This window comes from Brassica rapa, chromosome A06, assembly GCF_000309985.2.
Source record: "Brassica rapa cultivar Chiifu-401-42 chromosome A06, CAAS_Brap_v3.01, whole genome shotgun sequence".
NCBI classification, from domain to species: domain Eukaryota; kingdom Viridiplantae; phylum Streptophyta; class Magnoliopsida; order Brassicales; family Brassicaceae; genus Brassica; species Brassica rapa.
Genome location: NC_024800.2, coordinates 17,279,730 through 17,304,801, shown reverse-complemented (window position 1 = coordinate 17,304,801; position 25,072 = coordinate 17,279,730). Strand labels below are relative to the sequence as shown.

Genomic DNA, 25,072 nt, shown 5'->3' with positions numbered 1-25,072 from the left:
AGAACCAGATATGCGGACATCACTTCAAGCTGATAAGCAAGATACTTAACCCATCTCAACTTGTATGAAATATGTGTTGAATGTTCTTCAGCAGAGATACAAGCATGTTGTTGTCTGATGGATGTTTCCAATTGATAGACAGTATGTCTGTTAGATTGATGGGTATTGATAGTGATCTTGTTCTCATCTTGGATATGTTTCAGCTTTTTTTTTTGGACAAGAAACTCGAAAGTTATGGGGAGGAAGAAGCATGAAAAAGCTAAGGCAACAAAGATTTTTCCAATGGGTCAATCGTTAAAGGCGTACAATATTCCCTCTCGTCTCTGTCTTTATTTTCTTTGCCTCATGTAATGATACTAGAATATTTATCGGCAAATAACTTGTTCTTTTGATCATTTCTTAGTGTCCTTGTTTATTATAAAAAGAACAAACATGTAATAGCAATTTAGTTTTATAAAATAAATATTTATTCATAATTTATTTTTATTTGGTTATTGTAATATAAAATTTGGAACATTTCTAGTTTTCATCCATAAAAAAGACTGCTTTCAGGAGGTTCTAAACATTTTTGATATATAATTTTTTTTTATAAAATTAAGTTAACATACCTCCTAAAGTAAAACTAGGTGACTGGTCCGCACCCTGTGCGGGCATAAAAAAATTCAAAATATGGAATAAATAGTGTATAGTTTTAGAAGTAACGGATTTTACATCATAATACCACCGTCTTTGGGAGAAAGCATCAGCCATGGAGAAAAGCTGGTACTCAGTATTTGACATGGACGAGAGGGAACAAAGTAACTTCAATATCAAGAGGAAGCTATTGTGTGTATGTATAATTGCAACGTCCCAAAATAATTTGTGTGTTTAAGAAGATATTTTCATTCAAAATATGGAATAAATAGTGTATAGTTTTAGAAGTAACAGATTTTATATTATCGTTAATTAGAATTGTATTGTATATGTGTTGTAATTCTTTATTTTAAGCGAATAATATTATTTTTTCATAAATAATATCGAAAAAGTTATGTAGACATATTAAAAGAAAATATAATAAAATTCAAAATTGTATCCATAAATAATATAAATTATGAAGTACAATTCTCGATAAAGAAAACAAAATATCCATAAATTTCTAAAATTTCTTAAATTTTGTAAGCAATTGAACGGGTTAACATTATTTGATAGATTCATAAATTTCTAAATTTTATTTAACAGAAAATAATATTAAATTGACATACTGTCATCGAAATAGTCAGAAAATAATATTAAACTGACAGATTGATACTCCAACATTACTTTCACAGCATTGTTAGCATCGATTGATAGTAAAAACCACCTAAAAAACAGAGCATCCAAGCTTAGACACTAAAGTGAAGATTAGAGTTCAGAAGCCGACCTCTTCACCAAAATATAATAGAGATCGATCCATGACTTGCACATTTTTTTATATCTTCAAAATATACGTACAATCCTTTCTTGCAAAATAAATTTTACTTATCAAATCTTACCATGTTACTGTGTATTCCTCGCGCAAGTAAATATGATATTTATTGGAAAATACTTTATGACAATATAATTCTATAATATCTTCTTTTACATTGTTTCATGATTTATTATGAATTTTTTGGAAGTTTAACATATAAGGTTAACCATATTTTAACACCTTAGATATATAATTCTATACTGTCTTCTAGTGATTGGTTTTCAAATTTAACATTTTAAAGAATAAATTGGCTATAATGTGGAAACAAAATTAGATTAAAGGAGCTGTTTACAAAAAAGAATCAAATAACAACTAATAATTCATGCTCATAACTATAAAACCAAAAACAGAGACAATGGAAAAAATAATGAAATTTGAAGAAAATAAAAACAAATCATTTCTTAAAATCTTCCACTTTCATGTGCATAATGGACTTCAACTTTCTTCCTTTCTTTTGGATTACCATCACCGCTTAAATACTCAGTCATCTTCCGACTCATAATCATTAAAAATCACAACATGTGGCTGCACAAAATAAATAATTGTGAGTTATAACTATAAACAAATCTTACATGTGGATCAAAGTGTTGAATTATGACTGCATCGTCAATCACTAAATCAACAACATATGCTGAATTTTGTTTTTTTTTACCATAAGCTCCGATAGTGATCTTAAATAGAAGTTTCCTCCCAATTAAATCAGTTAGAGATTGAGGCAGAAAATGTGGATTTTCCTGTAAAAAAAAATAAATAATTCTACACAAATATATAGAAATGAAATATTCTTTAATATATATTAGAAATGAAGGAAATACCTGAGCAGCCTCTTGGACTAACTCAAACGCAAGTCTCCTAATGAGCTTCTCTACAATATTGTTGAAAAGCAAAAACCTGGCTTCTCCTTTTGATTCATCATAGATATGTACAACCAAGTAGTAACTAAAAAAATAAACAATTTTAATTAGTTTCAGAACATATAATAATATGAGATTAGAAAGGTAGCAAGATTAATGTTTATAAAAGGCCATACAATTGAATAGCATGTTGAACATCCTTTTTGCATGTTTTGCAGTTGTATAGAGGGTTCTGTTGAAGATGTTGCACGTTTCCCTCAAAACCATCTCTTTGTCTGACCATTTTTCTTTTGCAAAAATTGCAGGCAGTGTAATACCATGGTTTTTCCAAATCAATAGCATCAATTTTAGCAACAACCACACACGTTCCAGCCTATTTTGATTAAAATTGTAGTGAAATCATATTTGAATTAGTATGATAAAAAAATGAAAACGATTGGGAAAATGAAAAAAATAAAATATTTACCGATCTTGCTTCAATAATTTCAGAAATTGTTTTCTTCATGCTTTCCATTGCTTCAAGAAGACTGTGTTTTGAAAAGATAAAAATCAACCTTCATACTTGATTTGTATAACCTAGTGATAACATAATAATACAGAAGATAGAGAGTGGATATTGTAACATCTTTGGCGAAATATGATCTATATAATGTCGAGTATATAAACTTTATTTATAAGAGCTTATGAGATACCTAGGTCAAGTAAATTTCTTGTTTGAGCAACAAAATATTCTTATTCGTATGAATAAGGACATGAGTAGTGGTGAAGTAAATTTCTAACTTTTATTAGGTTTTATTAAGAAAGAAATCTCGGATGTCGTTATTCAAATACTTGAATGCATTTCCATAAGAAAGAAATCTCGGATATATGAATAAAATAATTTTCATTTTTATTTTTTGAGACACAAAATATACAAATGCATAAGACAAACAATGACTTTGCTTGGTGATATCAAGAAGCATGCAAAAAAGCAACGAATAACTTTCGTAATAAAATGACAACACCGGTAAACCACAGCCTTTTTGCCTTGCATGTGTCCTCCATCACCATGTACTATCACATCATTTTCAAACAACCATCTTTATAAGTATCGTCCTCCAACTTCCAACATTACTTTCACAGCATTGTTAGCATCGATTGATAGTAAAAACCACCTAAAAAAAACAGAGCATCCAAGCTTAGACACTTCCAACATTACTTTCATAATAAGTTAGTTTGAATATTTATTTTCCGCAATAAATATTGAAATAGATTAAAGAAAAATATTAACTCTACATTGTCATAAGTTGGTTTGCATTTAATATATAAGAACTTGCGCAAGTAATGCATATTTAAAATAAGGTAAGTCATTAAAAACGAATTAACAATTTAGAAATATTTAAAAGTCGAATTAATGTGTTACTAACTTGCGCAAGAAATGCTTATTCTCACTAAGACAACTTTATATTGTCGACAATATAAAAATAAATGACGTTTCTATATTATTTTTTCACAATAAATATTGAAATATATTAAAGAAAGTTATCCCCCTATTAACTATTTCACCGGGGATTTTATATTGTAATAAGGTAAGTCATTACAAACGAATTAAGAATTTAGAAACATTTAGGTAAATTGGTATTTAAAATTTCAAAAATGTGATAATAACTTGGGCAAGAAATGTTTTCTCTAAATAAGGTAACTTACATTTAAACTATTCATAAGTTACTTTGCAACTTGCGCAAGTAATACAAAAATCCCCTTGTAATTTTAAATAAATTAATTTATTTATTACAAAAACATGTTCTTCTTTTCAAAATCGATAATAAGTTTGGGATTTTCTAAACAGGCTATGGAATCTATATTTTATGCTAAATCCTACAGTTACATTCGCCCAAGAAAACCGAACGCTTCAAATTGGTCTAACAACTATCTAGGAAAAGTCACTGGTATATCCCCAGCTCCAAACAACTACATATTTGATATGAACCATTTCTCAATCAATCTTTTCCAAGGAAAGAATATACCTCCAAGAGTGCATGAAGCTTGAACCTACCCAGCATCAGAATATATACCGAGTTTGAGACCCTTTGAATGAACATAATCAGCAAGAAGCTTAATCCCTTGCGGGAAGGTTTCACGATGTGGAACTAATTGTCCCTGGGAATTAAACATTTTACAGAAGAACACACACCCCTTAGGACATCATGAGCTCACTACAAATTAGTACTTTGAAGATCAAACAGAAACTCTCTAGTACAAGTAATATTACCTTTGAATCACGTAACAAATTGGACCAACAATCATCTGCAACATAACAAAAACTTGTGAAACATGAATCAGTTATAGATAAAAAGTAATGACGAGTCAGGTTCAAAGGGGACAAACAGTACCAATATTGACATGTATGTATCCTAAATCAGCCAGGCCAGATGAGACCAAAGCATCAGCTGTTTAATTGAAGTTTTTAAAAAATCAGTAACTACAATGAACACACAATAACAAAAAGTAATCATCATATGAAACATTTGAGAGCAGCTTTTTACCAGTTTCTTAATGACAGTTTCATTGATATTGCAAGCAAATAAGTTCCAGCTATTCCATCTGTCAGATTATAACAAAACACACACACAAAGTCTAATAAGAGAGACACCCTTCAAAAGTTATAAACTTTACACCACGACAGAGACAAAAACGTTGTTCCTTTTTTCACATCAAAACCGGAACTAATAAGAAACTAACCCCATTTGAGGAATACGAGCGAGGCCATTGTTGAGCTGCAATCTACCGTACATAGAAGTATCGTAAATGGAATTGAACGATTTGCTGAAACCAAATCCATTAGTATTGCTCTGCTGCAACAAGGGGGGGGGGGGGGGGGGGCGCTTTGAATCTTCCACCGATCGTCTGAACAGATAAAGAGAAGAGCACAACGAAGAACATGACATGATCTTCCATCTTCATACCTACATATTTGATATGAACCATTTCTCAAGTCCACCGGTTCTCAAGGAAGCACTTCTCCGATTTCTCTGATTTCGATCGACCTTCATTCACTGTTCCGAGAACCGATATTACCGATCCACCTGACGAACTCCTCTGGTTCTGGTCGGACTTCGATTCACCATATCAATTTAATCCCCAAATCCAATTAAAATGATCAAAGGGAAACCTTGAAAAAATCCCAACTTTTGGTTCTTCTAATCGACAAAAGAGAAAAGCGTAGTGTTTTGTCTTTATTTCTTGAGAGTGTTTGGAAACCTAAATTAAGTAGTTCTAGGTTAACTCTTTCCTGCTGATTTAAAAAAAAAAATTATCAAAATCAACCAATAGGATTAAGAGAATTTTTCTGAGAATCTCTGTATGATTGCCACCTATTGAGAAGTCACTACTTTTAATATATAGGATAACATTATACTACTAATTACAAAATTAATCAGTGCATTAATTAAAAAAAATATTTTTAAAAGATTTTGTTAGATTTTTTCTCAACAGATTTTGTTATTCCTAACACTAAATTTAAATTTATAGTTAAAATGGATTTGTTATTAATATCCTTATAATTATTTAGAAATGTTATACATTAAATAAACTAATGTAAATAATAAAAATATTATTTGAATATATGGACCTAGACTTCTAGTATGACTATTTTGTAATAGATATAAATAGTACTTCTTTTTTAATAGAAAAGATTTAGTTATAAAGATTAAAAGCACTGGAATTATAACTTTAAAGTATTTTAGTTTGAAGATCCTTCCATATAAGGTAATATATTTCAGTGTTCTAAACGAACATAAGCGTGGAAACTCCATTGGTCCAGTAAAATTTGACTAAGAGTTCATTAATGCTTCTATATCAGGCGTGTAGAATCATTTGTAATATATTTCATAGTTGTAATAATATAATTATTTAGCGTTGAAAAAGAAACCAAACATAAACTAATTGGATCTAAACAAAATAATTTGTGTAGAGTAATTTTGTTTAACTTGGTTTAGGCATCTAACTAAACAATATTTTTTTTATCTATTAAAACTGAAGTACAATCTGGAATTAACCCCACTTCATTTTTAATATTACAAGTTTATGCCATTGAATTTTTTGTCATTTAACTGCATTCCTAAACAATCCAAATTTAATTGTCTTAATAAAACAAAATGACATTTGATCGTAAGCCATTCCTAAGCTGCAAATGGAATTCTAAATATGCAAATATTCCTTTTATTATAGCACAATCTTCATCTTAAGCCTTTTTAAATTATCTTAACGATTTTGTTTTTCTGTAACATCTTAACCATTTAATCTATTTTTATGTTAATAGGCTCATTCTAATTTTTACTGTATTACATTGGCTTGTTTATTTACTTTTAAAGTATCTTACCCATTTGGTCTATTTTTATGTTAATAGGCTTTATTCTAACTATTTTTCAATGTAATCTAATTGTAAGAATATATATAAACAATAATTACTACATATACAGAATAAGATTGTTATGTGTAAACATGTCATTTGAAACAAATATGTAATACGGGTAAATGTTACATTATATTTTAAAAACTATTGATAGTTTTTAAAAATCAATAACTTATATATTATATAAAACTATTGATTTTTATAACAGTAAAAACAAATATCCGTATGGGCCGCATATCAAACTCCATATCTATTCTATTCAAATCGGTAAACATTTTTTGTTTACATAATTAATTAGATATGGACATCCAAATACATGTTCTGATATATAAAGTTGTTTGAGTATTGATTTTTTAGATTTTAAAATTAACCTATGTTTGTATATTATAAATTTCTGGTCAAGATTTGAGTCGAATTTTTCAGGTTCGGATAAGTTCTTAAAAACTAAAAATATCTAAATAACTTATATCTATATGTTGAAAATGTTATTAAACCATTTATAAAAAAAAAGTAAAAATTAATTTAGAATGGACTCGCAGGTCAATTTCTAATTTAGCTTAATTCTAATTTAACATCTAGTGATTTTTTGAACATTAATATATTAGCAAAATATAACGTATCAGAATGTGAACATTTGTCAAAAGACTCCAAATCTGTTTTCACATGTGTCTATGTTACGTTTCTTAATTTTTATATATATTCCAATATAAAATAAAATTACAGGTCGGGAAAATAGGAATACTACCGCTCAACACATCAGACTGTTCATCCAAAAGAGGTAAACAGGTTGACTCATAACCGAGTCAGCGACTCAGTCCGAGCCACAGACCGATTCCAATTCTGACGACGACTTCCACTTTAAAATTAAAGAGGCTTTGCATCATGGAATCGGAGGAGAGATGCTTGTAGAAAGCTAATCGAGAGAGAGAGAGAGAGACAAAGATGGGGAGTATTGGAGACGAAGTGGCTTTAGAGGTGGATGAGACGATATTCGTGGCGGTGGCGGAAGATGTGGAGAGGAGCAAAACGACGGTGTTATGGGCGGCGCGAAACTTCTCCGGCAAGAAGATTTGCTTGCTTTACGTCCATCGTCCTGCTCGGCCTGCCTCCTGGAGTGAGAATCTTCTGCTTCTCTTTCTCTCTGACTTACTTTTTTTTGTTATGGTATACATCTGTTGAATTGTTCTGGGTGTAGTGGATTAACCTTTCAATAGATTTGCTCATGATTGAACCTTATAATTGTTTTACTATATTAACAAGAGGAAGAGAAAGCATATAATATCCATTTTCCTGATTAAGTGAATGTAAGAAGAAAACAATTGATTCAAAGTATTTTCTGTATCAAGTTGAAGTGGACAACATTGGAATGATGATGACACTACTTTGCTTCTACTGTAAATAAGACCAGTATTGGTTTGTTTGTCTTAGAACTGGAAATTCTAAGTTTCTTTGTGGAAGACTCATGAGTTGATGACTTTAGCTATTGTCCGTTTTCCTTTTTACCATTCTATTTCCAAAACTTAGTAATTTCTGAGATTTTTTACCTTTGCTTACCTACAGCACACAAGAAACTTGCTGGTGGTACCTTTAGGAAACATGCTGTCAAGGTGATTGAGCGTGTTGATAAACACAAAGTGGATGAGCTTATGGATTCCTATCTACACCTTTTATCTGAAACTCAGGTATTAATTCTCTCCTTTTTTTGGTGTATTGTCTATTGGTGTTCAAGATTAATTCAAAGAAGGCAATTCTTTTTATATTCTCATGTGATATTATTGGTCGATGTAGTTTTTCATATAAAGTTATAACCTAAACGGAAAAACCTTGTTCCCCTGTTGTTTCGGTCCTCAAAATTGTAGAGCTTACTTTAGTTTTAAGGCATTCCTAGTCAGGAACCCTGAATTCACATAGTTCTTTTTAGGTTCAAACAGATAAGCTTTGCATTGCGGGACAAAATATCGAGGAAGGTATCGTAGACTTGATTGCTCGACATAATATTAAGTGGCTCGTAATGGGAGCTGCATCAGATAAGCATTACTCATGGTAAATATATGATTCTTTATTTGATCTCTTATGACTTATGTTATAAACGTTTTTCATCTAACCTCTGACATTCGTATTATCTATTTAACTTTGACATGTCAGGAGAATGACGGATTTAAAATCCAAGAAAGCCATATTCGTTTGCAAAAAAGCTCCTGATTCCTGCCATATTTGGTTTCTTTGTAAAGGCTACCTTATCTTTACAAGGTAAAACTACTTTTCCTTTCGAATGTTACACAAAGAGTGAATGGACATCTTAAATCGTCGTCTTTCCCTAGCTAAACTATTTGCTTATTTAGATACATCTGTAGAAACTTTGATACCTTCAATTAAATGATTCTACTATCTGTTTTTTTTTTGTTTTCTACCTCTATTCATATAACTGAAAGATGAAAACAGGGCAACAAATGACGATGGTAATAACAGACAAACAATGCCTCCCCTAGTACAGCTGGATTCAGACACTGAGACAAGGAGATCAGAGAAACTGGAATCCTCTTATATGAGGAGAAGGTTAAGATATTGGCGTAGCCTCCTTGAACAAGGTAGCGCTTTGCTTGGGTTTTGCAAGGTCCCGCTGCATATTATGTCCTTTGCTACCGGTTGTATATTGTCTATGTATGGTAACTTTGTTACAGAATTGTGCAGATGGTGAAAAAGACACCGGTCTATTGGAGAGAGGAAAGGTGGAACCAAGACCAACTACTCATTTATCTTCAGGTTCGAGTTATTCCTTTGGGGAGCAGGTTGGTCCAGAGCCGGCTAGCCCTGAAGTAGTTGGCTCAGATACCCGTACTCCCTCAAATGTCGAGGTAGAAAGAGTTCACTTCTTCATCCTTAAGTTCATCTTTCATACTGATGATACTCGGTCATGCAGTAACTGTAAATCTCTTTACTGTTTGTATTATTTTGCGTGAAAAGACTTCAATTTGCCAACTAATTAGAGGGGCCGGTTTTTCTTCAAGTTATTGATATAGAGAGGTTTTAGAATGTAACTTTGTAGAAACGATTTAGAGAGTATCTCTGCGTTTGCAATATGTTGAAACCGCTACTTGAAGATGACATGAATCATGTCACATGATGTTGTAAATTTTTAGTAAGAGTCAGCCTGGTAATCGGGTGATCCTATGGAATTTCAGGAGAAGAAGCGTGAAGGAAATGTAGCGCGCGAAGTTCATAGGTATGATAAAGCCATGCATGATATTGGCCAATCAAAGAGAACTGTCTATGGGGAAGCTCGGAAGGAATGGAAAGAGGATAACAGTACCATGGAGGCTTTATGCAAGGTTATAAGTCCAAATTATTTCTCAGATTTCTAAGAAAATGAATATGATAATTTTCGAAAGTGATAGTATATCTATCCATATCTGCTCGTAGCGCGATAGATAAATCAGTACATCTTATAACCACATACATAAAAGAAATTTTTCACTGGGGGTTCGTAGATAGCTAAGTTTAGCTAGGTTACAGAAATTTAGTTGATAAATAGAAATGAGCAGGTACATATATCCATGCGCTTTTGTTCATCACAACAAATAAAAAGCAAAAGAGTCTACAATAGTTGAATAGTTGATGCCACTGCTAGAGATTCTTAAGCCACTGGTACTTTGTCAAACTCTTTTTTCCCGGTTTAACTTTTTTTTTCTGGTTATCGTCATGCCATCTCACAGGCGAAAGCCTTGGAGGGCTTATGCATTAAGGAGCAGAGTCGAAGAAGGAAATTAGAGGAATTGCTAGAGAAAGAAAAGGGTGAAGTAAAGACAGTAATAGAGCAGAACAGCGGATTCATGAAAAAACTTCAGATAGTTCAGAGTGATAATCTTAAGTTGGAGAGCCAGATAAAGAAACTGCAAGACTTGGAAAAAGAACATGGTGACAAGTTTGATACGGCTATGGAGCTCTTGAAAAGTTTCAGGCAGAGAAGGGATGAGATCCGCATCGATCACGAGAATGCTATAAAGGAAGTAAACGCATTAAAGAGACTGGTAAAAGGAAAGTCTGTAGAGTCTTCGGGGTCAGAAATGCTCGACAATTCTTTTATGGAAATCAATGAAGCTACTAACGAATTCGATCCGTCCTGGAAACTTGGAGAAGGCAAATACGGAAGTGTCTACAAAGGGAATCTTCAAAATCTTCAAGTAACTGTAAAGATGTTGCCTTCATATGGATCCCAGAATCACTTTGAGTTTGAGCGTCAGGTAAAGAACCTCAATTATATTACATATGCAAACATCATCCGCAGATGTTCTAATTGTTTTTTTTTTTTTTTTGGATGACAGATGGAGATTTTAAGCAGAGTAAGGCATCCAAACCTGGTAACAATAGTGGGTACTTGTCCAGAGTCTCGGTCTCTTATCTATCAATACATTCCCAACGGGAGCCTCGAAGACTGCTTTTCATCTGCAAACAACGTTCCTGCGCTTCCATGGGAGTCTCGGATCAGGATCGCCTCTGAGATATGCTCAGCTCTCCTGTTTCTTCACTCAAACGTTCCTTGTATCATTCATGGTAACCTAAAACCGTCTAAGATTCTCCTCGACTCTAACCTCGTCACCAAGATTACCGACTACGGGATCTCTCAGCTAATCCCGATCGATGGAGTCGACAAATCTGATCCCCACGTTGATCCACATTACTTTGTCTCTGAAGAAATGACGCTGGAGTCAGACATATACTCGTTTGGAATGATTCTCCTTCAGCTTCTCACCAGAAGACCTCTCTCTGGGGTACTGAGAGACGTCAAATGCGCTGTTGAGAATGATAACATCAGCGCGGTTCTGGATAGTTCAGCAGGCGATTGGCCAGTCGCACGAGGCAAGAAGCTAGCTAATATAGCCATCCGTTGCTGTAAGAAAAACCCGTTGAACCGACCAGACTTACCCATCGTTCTACGGGTTATAGATCGTATGAAAGCCCCAGAACTTCCTTCATCATCGTACACGAACCAGAAAGTTCCACGCAAGCCTCCTTCTCATTACCTATGCCCCATTTTTCAGGTACGTTGAACAGAGTTTGATGATCAGGATTTAAGACAAAACATAAACTGGTCTTCTTTGTTGTGAACACAGGAAGTGATGAAAGATCCTTTGATTGCAGCAGATGGGTTTACTTACGAAGCGGAAGCGATTAGGGAATGGTTAGCGAATGGGCACGATACATCGCCGATGACAAACCTGAAGATGGAAGATTGCAATCTCATACCTAATCATGCTCTTCATCTAGCTATCCAAGATTGGCAAAACCAATGGTGATTTACCTTTTTTGCCTCTTTTTGAAGGGACAAACACTTGCTACGTTAACTCCCAATAATTTTTTAGATTGTCACTTTGTAAATTCACTACTCAAACGTATGGAAAATATATAAAGCCACATTTACAATGGGTTTTTCGTAATTAAACCCCTCAACTAAATATTAATCGTAAAAAAGAATTTAACTAAAAATTCTATGAAATAAACCTTCAATTTTCATTTTGTTAACATATGTTACTTCCCGTCTAAAAAAACTGTAACCGAGGTTAACGGTTTATAAGTTGGGGTTTATAGTGTTGAAAACTTAGTTGAGAGGATTTTTTACGATTCAAAAATAGTTGAGGGGTTTTATTACTAAAAGTCATTAAATATTTAATATATTTATAATAATTTATACATTGTTTTAGATTGATTTATAAGACTTTAAAACTAATATATAAATTTTTATACATTAATTTATTATAAAACTAATTTTTAAAATTTTTATACATTAATAATTTTAGCACTATTTACAACTTATATAATTTCAAAATATTAAATTATTTGATATTTGGCAATATTGATATAAGAAAATCTGTGTGTTAATATCATCATTGTCAAATATCAAATAATTTAAAATTTCTAAGTTATATTAGATTTTAAGTAATATCGAGGATAATTCATCTATGAAGTCAATCTTTCTATTTAGAGTAGGACGTATTTTTTCCTATTTTCATTTTCTTGCTCCGGCAGTTTGGAAGAAGCGCGGTTAAAGAACATTACAGGGAACAAGCTCAGACAATAGAAGAAGAGAACATGATGTTCATCGACGTGACCTGCTTACATTTTCTTGTTTTCTTACTTTTGCAGTGAATCTCTTACTCTAGGTAGAAGAGTTGTTGAATGTAATAAGAGAAGCTGAATCAGAAGCAAGTAGATGGAGAGAAGCTTGTGAGCTAAGAAGTTGAAGCCTCGCAACGCAACGTCCTAGAACGTGAAGAACTCGTATTTTTCATTCACTATTCCAAACTGAAAGTCAATAATAAAATCAATAATTAATAAACAGTCAATCTTTTTATACGATTCTGATAGCTGTTTTAAAGGCAGAGGTTGAGAAGATGAATTCAGCATTGTCTATATCAGTAGGGAAAGTAAAACTGAAAGACGATTTGGCTAAGGCTGCAATGATAGGAGAAGAAGAACCTTAGAGGTCGCTGCCACTATCTGAGCGAAGAATATCTGAACTTCTCAACCGCATTGAACATCTTTATATATCGACAACTGGAAAAAGCTAGTCTATAGAACGCAAACGCAGAAAGGCTAGGTATGTTTGGTGTTGGCCCTTGTGGCGTCTTACTACAGCTGCTGTGACTGGTACTGACAGTTCATGTATAAGCAACATAGCATTGTTACGATATGGTGGTTGACTATATCTGAAGCTCAATCAGTTAAATATAATAAAGAAGACATGTAAATATTGCTAAATCCATTAGAAAATACTATAATGGTTAAGAAATACAAAAATAAAATCCATTTTTATAGAAACAAAATCATGGAACAATTTAAATGTATTTACAAAAGAAACAAAAAAAAGGGAACCATTTCAGTGTTATGTATCATCAATATGTTGTTATCATTTCAACACATCTATAGGTATCTTATCAGTTTTCTCAGTCGCATTATTTTATATTGGTTTGTCTAAGATTACATATTGCAGATTCTTGAAACAAATCTGAATTTGATTCTAGAATGGTTTTCAAAAATAAAATTAACAAACTTCTATCATTGCAATTTGCAAAACATAGATTTTCATTCAATGCATACTAGTTTGGATAGTTCCATAAGTTACTCGTTATTGTAACAAAAGGAAAAGTTAAACGGCCTATCCAAATCAATATGATGATTATACTACTTGTTTTTCATTCATCTAAAAAGACGTTACTATTCAAAAATCCAATTTCAACTTTCATCAGAAAACTGAATGATTTCTCACTCCCAGCTTTGTGTGTTTTCCACACCTCCTGCTCTTTAAATTTTATCTGAATATCTCAAAATGAAAGATTTGCAATGGCCAAAACAGCATAGTAAAAGCTCAAGTGATGATCACTCGGATTTGAAGAAGCCCTGACAACACAAGTCAACTCATTGAGCATCTCACGTCTCTTTCCCAACTTTTCAACCTTTTCCGGGTTGTTTGTGGAGAAAATTGCTTTCTTCAAACATCTCGAGTTTTGTAGAATGTATGTAGCCAATTCTTTCTCATCTTCTTGTCTCCATTTGTATCTTTTCCACACAAATGTCTCAAGATGCAACACCAAACATTCTGGTACACATTTAGGTTGGATCCATTTTCCACTCACAGAGGATAATCTTCATCCCTTACATAATATGCCTAAATCCAAATAATCTTTAGATCATCAAAATACTTGTGAAAACAAATTAGCTGCCTAATGAAATGGCTTACAGGGATCAGCTTGAGGATTTGCAATTTAGGAGAACTATCGAGCATTCGCGCAAGTAGATTCCACCACTCTATTTTACCTGTACATAGCTCCAATGATACCAGCTGACAGAAGATACTACCAGTAGGATACTTGATCTGTGCAAGAAGGAACTCTTAGTACACTAAACAATGATGTCAAATAATCTCCTATATATTAATAGAGAAACATTTTATAAGTTATAACCTGTAATTTGTACTAATTAAAAAAGTGTCCTGCTGAGTTGTCACGTAGTTGAAATACTAATTTTTCTTACGTGTCGCCTTGAGAATCAATTAAGAATTTTGTTAGTCCAAAATTAAATTACTAGTGAATGTTATATTATATAGTATGTCCATTATGGACCATTCATTTATCAGATTGAAATTATATATATTATTTCTTTAAATAAAATCTACAGAATTACCTAATGTGATTAAGATATATATGGCAATTAATAATTTTAAATAATAAATATTTGCTAACAATATGTATACTTTCTAGCATTTTTGTTTAATTATTTATTATTAAAATAAATTACACAATTATATTAATCATATAATAAAAATTTAGAATTTTTTTTGTATATGTATTTTGAACTTTTCAAAACGAGTATAAATTACTTAAACTGTTAAAAGTCACACATAAACTTTAGTAATCAAGGTTTAATTTTCTCCTATAATAAGATACAACTGGATCTTGACCCGCGCCCCCGCGCAGATGTTGGATTTAACTTGCGTTCAACGTAAATTTATAAACCATTGATTTTATAAAATGTTCATATATATTTTTATGTTTTGTCAAATATATTTATAGTAGAATATATTATATTATAATATAAATGTTTGATAATAATTTTTTACTTGTACGTAATATAATATTTCTAATTTTATAACTTGATGCAACTTGATGTAATTGTAATATTCATATATTAACCTATTTATTTTTTATTTATTTATTTAAAAATAATTTAATTTTTTACAATAGGTTTTTATGAATTATTATTAATTTTATGATATTTGGTTTTCTTGAAAATTGTATTGTAGAAGGTTAATGTATACTATATATTACACTTTGTGTTTTTATTTTCAGCAAAAAGAAATAACAATTCATTGTAATTAATTAATTTAAATTTTTGATTTTAAGTGAAGTGGCAGATTTGTAATTAAAAAAGAAATGCAAAGGCTAAATCTGTTAATAAAAAGAAATATTATCTGATATTTGTGTTTCCAAACAATTCTGATTTAATCTGTTACCAGTTTCCAAACGACAGAATCTGTAAATGAGAAAGAAATACATTGATTCAATATGTAAATAAAAAAATATTTAATATGTTATCCTTGTTTTCAAACAAATTTCATTTAATCTACTATCTAAGTTTCCAAAAAGTACCAAAAGGTACTTCAGTTTTAATAATATAGATGGTTATAAAATCATATTAATAAAAAAAATTATTTTAATAAGTGTTTATGTTAACAAATATATATATATATATATATATATATATATATATATATATAAAAATATATATATATATATATATGAAAATTCTTTCAAATAGCTATTTTTAAGTTTTTGTCACAAAAATGGTCTCCTAGAAAAAAATGACCAAAATAGTCCCTTTTTATTTTAAAAATTTTAATTTTAATTTTTTATTTTTTATTTTTTAAAATTTGAAACCCTATCCCCAAAACCTCACCCCTTAACTCTAAACCCTAAGTCTAGATTAGTTAACCCTAAGATAAAATTACATTTTTACCCTTTAATAAAACTTATTTTGGTCATTTCAAAAAATAAAATTTTCAAAATAAAAAGAGACTATTTTAGTCATTTTATCAAAATAGCCCCTTTTTATTTTGAAATTTTTATTTTTTTATTTTTTAAATTTGAAACCATGTCCCAAAAATATCACTAGTTAACTCTAATAAACCCTAAGTCTATATTAATAACCCTAGGGTAAAAATATGTTTTTACCTTTTAATTAAACTTATTTTGGTCTTTTTTTTCACTGAGGACTATTTTTATGACAAAAACTTAAAAATAGCTATACTAGAGAATTTTCTCTCTTCTATATATATATATATATTTCATATCGTTTAAATTAAACTATACATCATATAAAAATACATATTTATATTTTGATATCTGCGTAGAACATATATTGAGAAGTTAATATTTTAATTTTTAAATCTTCATTATTTTTTTAAATGATTATATATTATTGAAACCACTAAACATTCCACATTAAAAAAGATTCGTTTGTGTAAAATATTTTTACACAAATATGCAAATAATCATAAAATCATATGAGTAGAAACCTCATTAAATAAATATTCATATTAAAAGTATAATATATATCTATGTTAATATCATTTAAATTTAATTGGGTTGACGATCTATTTCCCCCTCGGAACTTTCATATAGCACCAGTTATCCACAAAGTTCAGACCTCGTTCCATATCCCCATGAGATGAAACTCAATAATCTATTTCCCCATCGATAGAAAGTTCGAAATCTATTTACCCCTAAATCTGGTTAATTGGGTTTACAACCAAAACCAAAAACCAAACCACATATATTCAGACCGTAAACCGAATTTAAATTTTGACCAGAGTAAACCGGACCCATCAAAGTCGGGTAAAAGCTTTCTCTTTTCCTAAAATTCCCAAATCTGAACTTTGTAAAGCTAGGAACCCTAAAATCGATTTGAAATCCATCTTTCACCATGAGAAATCTAACTGGAGATTCGACTGCTGCATCATCTCGCCGAGGAAGAGGTAGAGTCTCGGGAGTTCCGAGCCAATGTTGGTGTGGGGTTGCAGTTGTGGAAAAGATTTCAAAATCTGACTTCAATCCGTATCGCAGATACTATCGTTGTTCTTATGCTGCATCACATAAGGTAATGTGATTATATTTTGCAATGGTTATGTAATTTGTGAATGTCATTGGTGTTTAATCTGAGAAAACTTGTTTTATAGCTTGAAAATGACAATCATGTTTTCAAATGGGTGGATGAGGCTTTTCTAAATGAGATAGACAAATTGGGTGCTCAATTAAAGAAAATCGAACAAACCATGGAAAAGATAGATCAAGGTAGAGAGGAGTTTGAGAAGATGATGTTTGAGAGTGTGCAAATGAAGCTAGAGAAAGAGATTTTTGAGAGGGTTGAAGATGCTTTGTTGGAATCCAAGGCAAACATGAAGAAAATGATAATTGGTGGAGTCATTGGATGTATGTTGATGATCGGTTTAGTGAAACTAGTAGGCTAGGAATCTTGTCTTGTTGTGTTCGGATTGTGCCACTTGATATGTGTTTGTTTTGTTATGTCAAGTGTCACTAGACATGAGCTGTGTTTCTTGTAATGATATATATTGTTGTGTTTCTATCATTTGTCATCATTCTCATAGGTAAGAAACATACGTAAAACTAATAAGTAGTTTTTGATTTCATAAACCATAACAAGTAGCTCTAACACACAAGTAGCTCTTTTACATTGCAAAAGGAACAAAATGCCTAGTAGCTCAACAAAATAAAAAACTGACAGAGCTTAACCCATCAATCATTACACCAACACAAACATATTATTCTTGAGCCTGTGAAGACTCAACCTGAGAAGAGTCACGCTGAGGAGCCTGCGAAAGTAACATCATACCATAAGAACCATCACACAAATACAAAAGAGTAAGGACCACAAATGATAAACTAACCTGTTGTGCTTTCTTGTGAAATCGAGAGTTGTGATTAGCTACACCACATTGACTACAATGCATTATCCTCTTCAACATCTTGGGTTTCTTCTTTGTTGGAGACTCATTTATTCCTTTTTTCCTCTTTTTACTGTTATTTCCTCTCTTTCCATCTTTTTCACCTTTCTTACGGCCAGGTTGTGGTGGCTCCGGAGCTTGATGCACTCGTGGTTCTTCTCCAACAGGCCAAAACCTTGCACCTCTAAGCGGTATTATACCTTCAGAATAAGTCCTCCGCCACATAGCAGTCCTAAACCAATGACACACATAATCTTGAACCTCAAGCTTCTTGCTTAAGATGACCCCATACGCATGCTCACAAGGAATGCCTGTGATGTCCCACCTCCTACAAGTACAACTTCTAGTTTCCAAATTAACACGATACGAGCACCCACCAATTCTCGCATCAAATGTGTTATTTGTGCTTCTATGCACCACACACGCCGATGCTTTCTCTAACTCCTCTTCTAGGTACTCAATCACATAAGGAGTACACAAGCTTCTGTGATCTAACGTTATCACACTTCTCTTTGCGATACGGACCATTGACTGTCGAGCAATCATCTCCAACATAGGGACATATGGCTTGTCTCTAGCCTTCAGAATTGTGTTGTTCCACGATTCTGTTGAATTATTCTCAACATCTTCACAGTAATTTCCAAGCTTAAAGAATGCTCTATACCAAGACTTGGGATTTGTCTTTAACACATCTTCATGAAGTTGAGAATCGTAGTTGAATATCCTGTCCAAGTTCTCATAATATTGTGGCTCATTGTAGCTCCACGCAAGATTCCAAACATGAAGCTTCAAATCTGTTCCTTTTTTTCCATGCTTCCCCATCAAATTTGTGTATATATGCCTCACACACATTCTATGCTCTATTTCTGGCAGCTCAGTCTGAACAGCTTTGATTAATCCTTTTTGCCTATCCGAGACCATGATAAATCCTTCACCATTAAGCAGACCCAAATCATCTTTTATCTTTTTCACAAACCACAACCAATTATTTGTGTTTTCTACTTGCACTACAGCCCAAGCAATAGGATATATTGCATTATCTGCATCTCGACCTAGAGCTACCAATAACATCCCTTTCATCTCCGACTTCAGATGGCATCCATCCACTCCTATAATCTGCCTACAAGTATCTTTCCAGCTTCTTCTTAATATGTCAAAACAGACATAGAACCTATTGAATAGCTCTAAACCTTTCTCATCTGGCAGACACTCAAGCTCCACAGAAAAAATTGGGATTCGACTCCAGTATCTCCTTAACATAATCATGGAGACGCGCAAACTGTTCATCATACTCTCTCGCAATCCACCTCAACGCCTTGTTCCTTGCAGCTTGACACTGAGGTCTAGACACATTGATCTTCCACTTCTCCATGATTAGTTTCTCGATCTTCATTGGCATAAAGTATTCCGGTTCTTCTCGAATCTTGTCGACAAACAAGCGTGCAATGACTGGAACTTTGATCATCTCCCAACAACCATTAGGGACACAGCTATGCACATTCTTAAAGACTTTAACTTGCCATTGGAATGTCTTCCCCGTTGTGGAACAGTAGATCCGCCATGAACAGCCATCGCCAACACAATTATAGCCAAGCTTATCTTTGTCATACCTGTATTGTTTGAGATTTCTGCTTGTTTTCAGAGCATAATCAAGAACAGCTTCCTTAAAAGCCAAACCAGTGCTAAAGACTTGTCCTTCAAACAAATTTCCTTCGCCTCTGACGATATTGTTACGCTTTCTCACTGTTCTTTGAACTTCTTCTTCTTCATCATCGCTCTCTGTGTCTGGATAGACATTGTGACGAATGGGTGATTCACCGTCAAAGTCAATCACAGCTTGCTCAATGTTGTAATCGTTTCTTTCAGTACGGTTTTCTCCATCAGAATCCTCGTCGTTGAGTGGAGGAACATCTCCCCATTCCGGTAACGCCATGGATGCACAGACTCGGGTGGTTTAGGGTTCTTCGTAAAAGTTTCTGATTTGGTGGGTTTGCTCTCTTTGGTCGACTTACGGGTAATAAACTCGGGTGGGTAAGGTTTTAATTATTGTAATCAGGTTTATTTCGGTTAATTTTGAGTCTGGTTGGCGTTTAATGGTTATCACCGTTTTGGTGAACAGTAAACCGTACTTAAATGTGGTTTATGTGTTGATAGATTTTGATGTATTGATTTAGGGGTAAATAGATTTCGAACTTTCTATCGATGGGGAAATAGATTATTGAGTTTCATCTCATGGAGATATGGAACGAGGTCTGAACTTTGTGGATAACTGGTGCTATATGAAAGTTCCGAGGGGGGAATAGATCGTCAACCCAATTTAATTAGATATCATATACGATAGATAAAATTGATCACTACAAGAAAACGTGAGAGTAACGACTACGATTTACGACTACAAATGTGTAGTCGTAAATTTACGTCGCCTTTACGACTAAAATACGACTACTACAAAGTTTGTCGTAAATTAGACGTAAGTTTGCTACGAAAGGTTGTCATTGTAAATTGGTCGTAAAATTAACTTCTTCCTTACGACTACCGTTTCTGGTAGTCGTAAAGTAGTCGTAATTTGCGACTAAATAACATCGAAAACTAACCATCTGCTGAACGACCAATTTACGAGGAAAGTAGTTGCAAAATGGTTGTTAAGTTATTATCGAACGTAAATTCGTTGTAATTTTATTATCCACCAAAATCGAAAATTCGCTATAAATATGATCTTCTCCCTCATTCTTAAGATGCAGAAAAAAAAATGCCTAGAAATATCAATGAGCTTCGGAGTTGGATGTATGCGCATAAAGATTCAAGTGGAAGAGTAACAGAAGAATTTCTCAATGGAGCAGAGATGTTCATGTACCACGCCGGACAGACGTCTCTCACACTAGAAACGGGTAAAATGTTCTGTCCTTGTCGTAAATGCAACAATACCAAGTTTGCTGCTAGTGAAACGGTTTGGAAACATATAGTAAATAGAGGATTTACTCCACATTACTATATCTGGTTTAACCACGGAGAAGCTGATAATATGAAGGAAGCTAGTAGTAGTAATCAGGTTGGAAATGTTCGTAACAGATCAGATGAACCACATTTACCTTCTGAAAGTTGTAACCTTCAAGAGGATCATATGGTAGATCATGATAGGATGCATGATATGGTTACAGATGCATTTCGTGAAACAAGATCAGTGATAGAGGAGGTAGAAAATGTAGAGGGGCCTAATTTGGATGCAAAAAGTTTTTATGAAATGCTAGCAGCTGCTAATGAGCCAATTTATGAAGGTTGTAGAGAAGGTCTTTCTAAATTATCATTGGCAGCTAGGATGATGAATATCAAAACTGATCATAACTTACCTGAAGTTTGTATGGATGCATGGGCTGAGTTGTTTAAAGAGTATTTGCATGAAGATAAACAGTGTGCTGAATCTTATTATGAGATTCAGAAATTGGTTCATAGCCTTGGTTTACCTTTGGAAATGATAGATGTGTGTATAGACAACTGTACGATATACTGGGGAGAAAATGCAGAATTGTTAGAGTGTAAATTTTGCAAGAAGCCACGATATAAACCGCAAGGACGTGGGCGGAATAGGGTGTCGTACCAGCGGATGTGGTACTTACCTATCAAGGATAGACTGAAGAGATTATATCAATCTGAAAAGACGGCAGCAGCGATGAGATGGCATGCAGAACATACTCAGAAGGAAGGCGAGATCAATCATCCCTCTGATGCAAAAGCGTGGAAACACTTGAATTCGGTGTACCCTGATTTTGCAAGCAACCCCCGCAACGTTTATCTTGGGCTCTACACAGATGGCTTTAGTCCATTTGGAATGTTTGGAAGACAATATTCGCTTTGGCCAGTCTTCTTAACGCCATACAACCTTCCACCAGAGATGTGTATGGGAAAGGAATTGTTTTTCATGAGTATATTGATACCTGGGCCATTTGGTTGCGCCTTACCCTCTCTCTAACAACGACCTCCCATCTCTCTCTATGTAATTTTTTTTTCCTTTTTTTTTAAGATTTATGTGGTTAGTTAGTTTAGGTTTGGAATTAGTTTAGGTTTGGAATTAGTTTAGGATGGAATTAGATTAAGATTGAGTTAGAATATGATCAAATTAGAATAGTTGTAGATTATTTTTATATAATAAATTTGAATTATTTATAACCATCTATTTTAATGTATGTTTTTTCAGATTACCGATATTGCTATGGCTAGTGGTAGACAAAGACTTAAGAACCTTACGCCTGGAAACTCTTACGTGAGAAATTTTCTCCCACAGTCGGATCCATCAGCTTCTACTTCCGGCACTGCATCCGGTCAAGAGACTGTGCCTGAGAGCCAAGTTCCTACTGTCGAGTCGTATGTGCCTCCGCAGGCATATGACCCTGAAGCTTACTATCCGCAGATCGACGATCCTGCTCAATTCTTTCCCCAATACGATGAGCCTCCACACCAGCCTCGATATGAGCAGCATCATCTTCCCCACCATCCTCAGCAGCAGTCCACTGCTCCCGAAGCTGCTCCGGCTCCCACCGCTGCTCCGGCTCCTGCAGCTGCTACAGCTCCCGCATTTGTTCATCCAGATTTGATGGTGCCACCGAATGCACCATATGCAAGATATACAGTGGAAGACCTTCTCCAGATGCCGGGACGAGAAGGTTTACCAATCATCAACCCAGATCGACCACCCAACACTTACTGATAATTTTTAATTTATTAAAATTTTACTTGCATTTAAATATACACTTATGTACATTGCTTTAAATATATGTATTCTTTCAAATTTTGTAGGTTTTTGACGGACAATTGTGTGGGACAGAGCGTTGGAGTTATCATCAGGGCAAACTTCTGGGAAGCGCATCCAAACTGGTCTCTTACACCTGACCACGTTCGGAGGACTTGGTTCAAGTGCTTCGCGGTTAGTTTTAAATATAAATTTTAATTGTTTAATTTAAAATAGTTATTTATTTAATTAATTTTTTTTATTGTAGCAAAAATGGAATTGGTCCATTGCTGTCAACGAAAAGGTGAAGGAAGAGTTCAACAAAAAGGCGATGGCTCGCCTAAAGAACATTGTTGGTGATTGGAAGGAGAAGTGGAGGGTTTTGGGGGACGACGCAAAAACATCCTACCTCAGCAATGACGTTTGGAAGGGCTTGAAGGCTTATTGGAATTTGCCTAAGTCAGTTCAGAGGTCTCTCAGTTGCTCTACGGCTCGGTTGACTCGCGATGATGATGGTAACCTGCCAGTACCTCATACTTCCGGGCAGAGTCCACACGCTGGTAGGGCACTACAAATTGTAAGTCTTCGATCTTTCCTATTAATTTTTATTAAATTTATTAATTGACTATTTATTTAATGTGTGAGTTTAATGTAATTTTTTTTATACAGGCTGCCCAAGAAGGAGCACCACCATCTCTCGCCCGACTTTACAAGACGACACACCAGCATTCTGATGGCACCTTCTCGCATCCTCGAGCAGAGAGGATCTACAACACTGTTGAGGCTCGGATCCAGGAGGTCCAGACTCAGTTGTCGCAACAAAATCCGGAAGGTGCACCGGTCCAGCTGTCCACCGTCGAACAAGACAAAATTTTTGAGCAGGTTAAAAATTAGATTTTTATATATATATGTTTATTTACATTTTTTATTCTTTAAGTAAGTTTTACATATGTACTAATTAAATATCTATTTATTAATTTAAGGTTACTCCGAAGAAAAGGGGACGTATTGTCGGGATCAGGTCTGTCAACGATGTCCCGAGAGCGAGAGCTGAACACGCTGCAAGAATGGAAAAACATAAAATAAATATTATGCAAAATTAATAAAAATAAATAATAAATATAAAGTATTTATTTTGCACAAAGCGGAGATAGTAACCGATTTATTTGCATGTATGGAAAATATGTTCGATATGATGATAGAGACAACCCCAAACGTCAACCCGGCTCTTGCTTCTAGGTGGCAGTCTATACGTCCGACCTTTGTCTCCGAGCCCACTCCAGAAGAGCAGGCAGATTTAGAGCGACGTGCGGATGAGCATAGTTCCGACCTCTTCGACGAAATAAACCTTAACACTTAGAGCAAGATTATCGGCACTTCTTAGCCAAAAGTCCTACGAATAAGGGGTAGAAATTTAAATGAAAAAAGAGGAAAACATTCGGGACGACGCTTAATTAAGAAGTTTTGGCTTGCGTCCTTACGAACCACGTGGCATGTTGCACCCCGTTGATGATAAACTGGTAGAGCAAAATTGATGTGCGTCCGAGATTCACTTTCTTCTTCTTGGGGCTTCTCTCTCGACGGCGATTCATTGGGCTTCTCACTCGACGGGGCGTTCTCTCTCGACGGGGCTTCGCGGCTTCTCTCGAGACGGCGATTAGTATTTTATATTTGTAGATTTAGGATTTTCAAAATCGTGTTTCGTATTTGTCTCATTAGAAAGAATCTTGTGCCGTGTGTGATTGTATTCTTGTGGTGTCCGTATAATAGATTGTAAAAATTGTGTGGTTATGAAACTGATTTCGTGGTTAAGTGTTTGCTCTGTGTGCTTATTAACTGTTTGCTCTGTGTGGTAATGAAACTGTTGTCAGTCTGAATTTGTGGTAAAGTTTATAAGTGTTTGCTCTGTGTGCATATAAACAAGTGATGCGTTGTAATGAAACTGAATTCGACTTGACATTGTTAAATTTGTTAAGTGTTTGCTCTGTCTGCGGATTTGTTGTTAATTTGTTAAATTTGTTAAGTGTTTGCTCTGTCTGCGGATTTGTTGTTAATTTGTTAAATTTGTTAAGTGTTTGCTCTGTCTTACTGTCTTACTGTC

The 25,072-nt window shown here is 33.8% G+C and overlaps 4 protein-coding genes and 1 long non-coding RNA gene across 9 annotated transcripts; 3 read left to right on the top strand and 2 right to left on the bottom strand.

Annotated features, from left to right (window-relative positions):
• Positions 1-1,396: 1,396 nt before the first annotated feature.
• On the bottom strand, positions 1,397-5,877 carry LOC103873504. 4 transcript variants are annotated; one of them, XR_004448806.1, is made up of 7 exons: positions 5,062-5,877; positions 4,866-4,923; positions 4,592-4,769; positions 4,347-4,479; positions 2,517-3,494; positions 2,302-2,425; positions 1,397-2,220 (listed from the first exon to the last, which is right to left on the bottom strand). It is a non-coding gene; the product is annotated as an uncharacterized LOC103873504 (long non-coding RNA). The 4 variants fall into 4 exon arrangements; XR_004448805.1 differs by having other exon boundaries at positions 2,302-3,494; XR_004448804.1 differs by having other exon boundaries at positions 1,397-2,425.
• A 1,546-nt stretch (positions 5,878-7,423) lies between these two features.
• On the top strand, positions 7,424-12,168 carry LOC103873505 (U-box domain-containing protein 32). 2 transcript variants are annotated; one of them, XM_009151913.2, is made up of 10 exons: positions 7,424-7,847; positions 8,294-8,415; positions 8,655-8,776; positions 8,879-8,983; positions 9,176-9,321; positions 9,425-9,588; positions 9,916-10,062; positions 10,447-10,974; positions 11,056-11,772; positions 11,845-12,168. In XM_009151913.2, the coding sequence occupies exons 1-10, from the start codon at positions 7,676-7,678 to the stop codon at positions 12,025-12,027; spliced, it is 2,406 nt and encodes an 801-aa protein (XP_009150161.1). In that variant the 5' UTR covers positions 7,424-7,675; the 3' UTR covers positions 12,028-12,168. The 2 variants fall into 2 exon arrangements, with proteins under 2 accessions (XP_009150161.1, XP_009150162.1); XM_009151914.2 differs by having other exon boundaries at positions 7,734-7,847; positions 8,665-8,776.
• A 4,060-nt stretch (positions 12,169-16,228) lies between these two features.
• On the top strand, positions 16,229-24,320 carry LOC117126256. Its single transcript, XM_033274077.1, has 2 exons — positions 16,229-16,871; positions 20,574-24,320. Exon 2 carries the CDS (start codon positions 20,998-21,000, stop codon positions 22,213-22,215), a length of 1,218 nt encoding a protein of 405 aa, XP_033129968.1. The 5' UTR covers positions 16,229-16,871; positions 20,574-20,997; the 3' UTR covers positions 22,216-24,320.
• On the top strand, positions 17,210-17,753 carry LOC103873507 (uncharacterized protein At4g04775-like). The gene is made up of 2 exons (XM_009151915.3): positions 17,210-17,383; positions 17,463-17,753. The coding sequence occupies exons 1-2, from the start codon at positions 17,210-17,212 to the stop codon at positions 17,751-17,753; spliced, it is 465 nt and encodes a 154-aa protein (XP_009150163.1).
• Positions 18,066-19,328, bottom strand: LOC117126109. The gene is made up of 2 exons (XM_033273511.1): positions 18,192-19,328; positions 18,066-18,116 (listed from the first exon to the last, which is right to left on the bottom strand). The coding sequence occupies exons 1-2, from the start codon at positions 19,326-19,328 to the stop codon at positions 18,066-18,068; spliced, it is 1,188 nt and encodes a 395-aa protein (XP_033129402.1).
• Positions 24,321-25,072: the final 752 nt, after the last annotated feature.

What these genes read in the sequence shown, in the direction of transcription:
- LOC103873505 (XM_009151913.2), top strand. Translation starts at nt 7,676, where the DNA reads ATGGGGAGTATTGGAGACGAAGTGGCTTTAGAGGTGGATGAGACGATA. An exon ending in GCGTAGCCTCCTTGAACAAG is followed by an intron (nt 9,322 to 9,424) that starts GTAGCGCTTTGC and finishes AGAATTGTGCAG; the next exon opens with ATGGTGAAAAAGACACCGGT. An exon ending in GTACTCCCTCAAATGTCGAG is followed by an intron (nt 9,589 to 9,915) that starts GTAGAAAGAGTT and finishes ATGGAATTTCAG; the next exon opens with GAGAAGAAGCGTGAAGGAAA.
- LOC103873507 (XM_009151915.3), top strand. Translation starts at nt 17,210, where the DNA reads ATGAGAAATCTAACTGGAGATTCGACTGCTGCATCATCTCGCCGAGGA. An exon ending in CTTATGCTGCATCACATAAG is followed by an intron (nt 17,384 to 17,462) that starts GTAATGTGATTA and finishes CTTGTTTTATAG; the next exon opens with CTTGAAAATGACAATCATGT.
- LOC117126109 (XM_033273511.1), bottom strand. Translation starts at nt 19,328, where the DNA reads ATGAAAGGGATGTTATTGGTAGCTCTAGGTCGAGATGCAGATAATGCA. An exon ending in TTCACAAGAAAGCACAACAG is followed by an intron (nt 18,117 to 18,191) that starts GTTAGTTTATCA and finishes TTACTTTCGCAG; the next exon opens with GCTCCTCAGCGTGACTCTTC.
- LOC117126256 (XM_033274077.1), top strand. Translation starts at nt 20,998, where the DNA reads ATGCCTAGAAATATCAATGAGCTTCGGAGTTGGATGTATGCGCATAAA.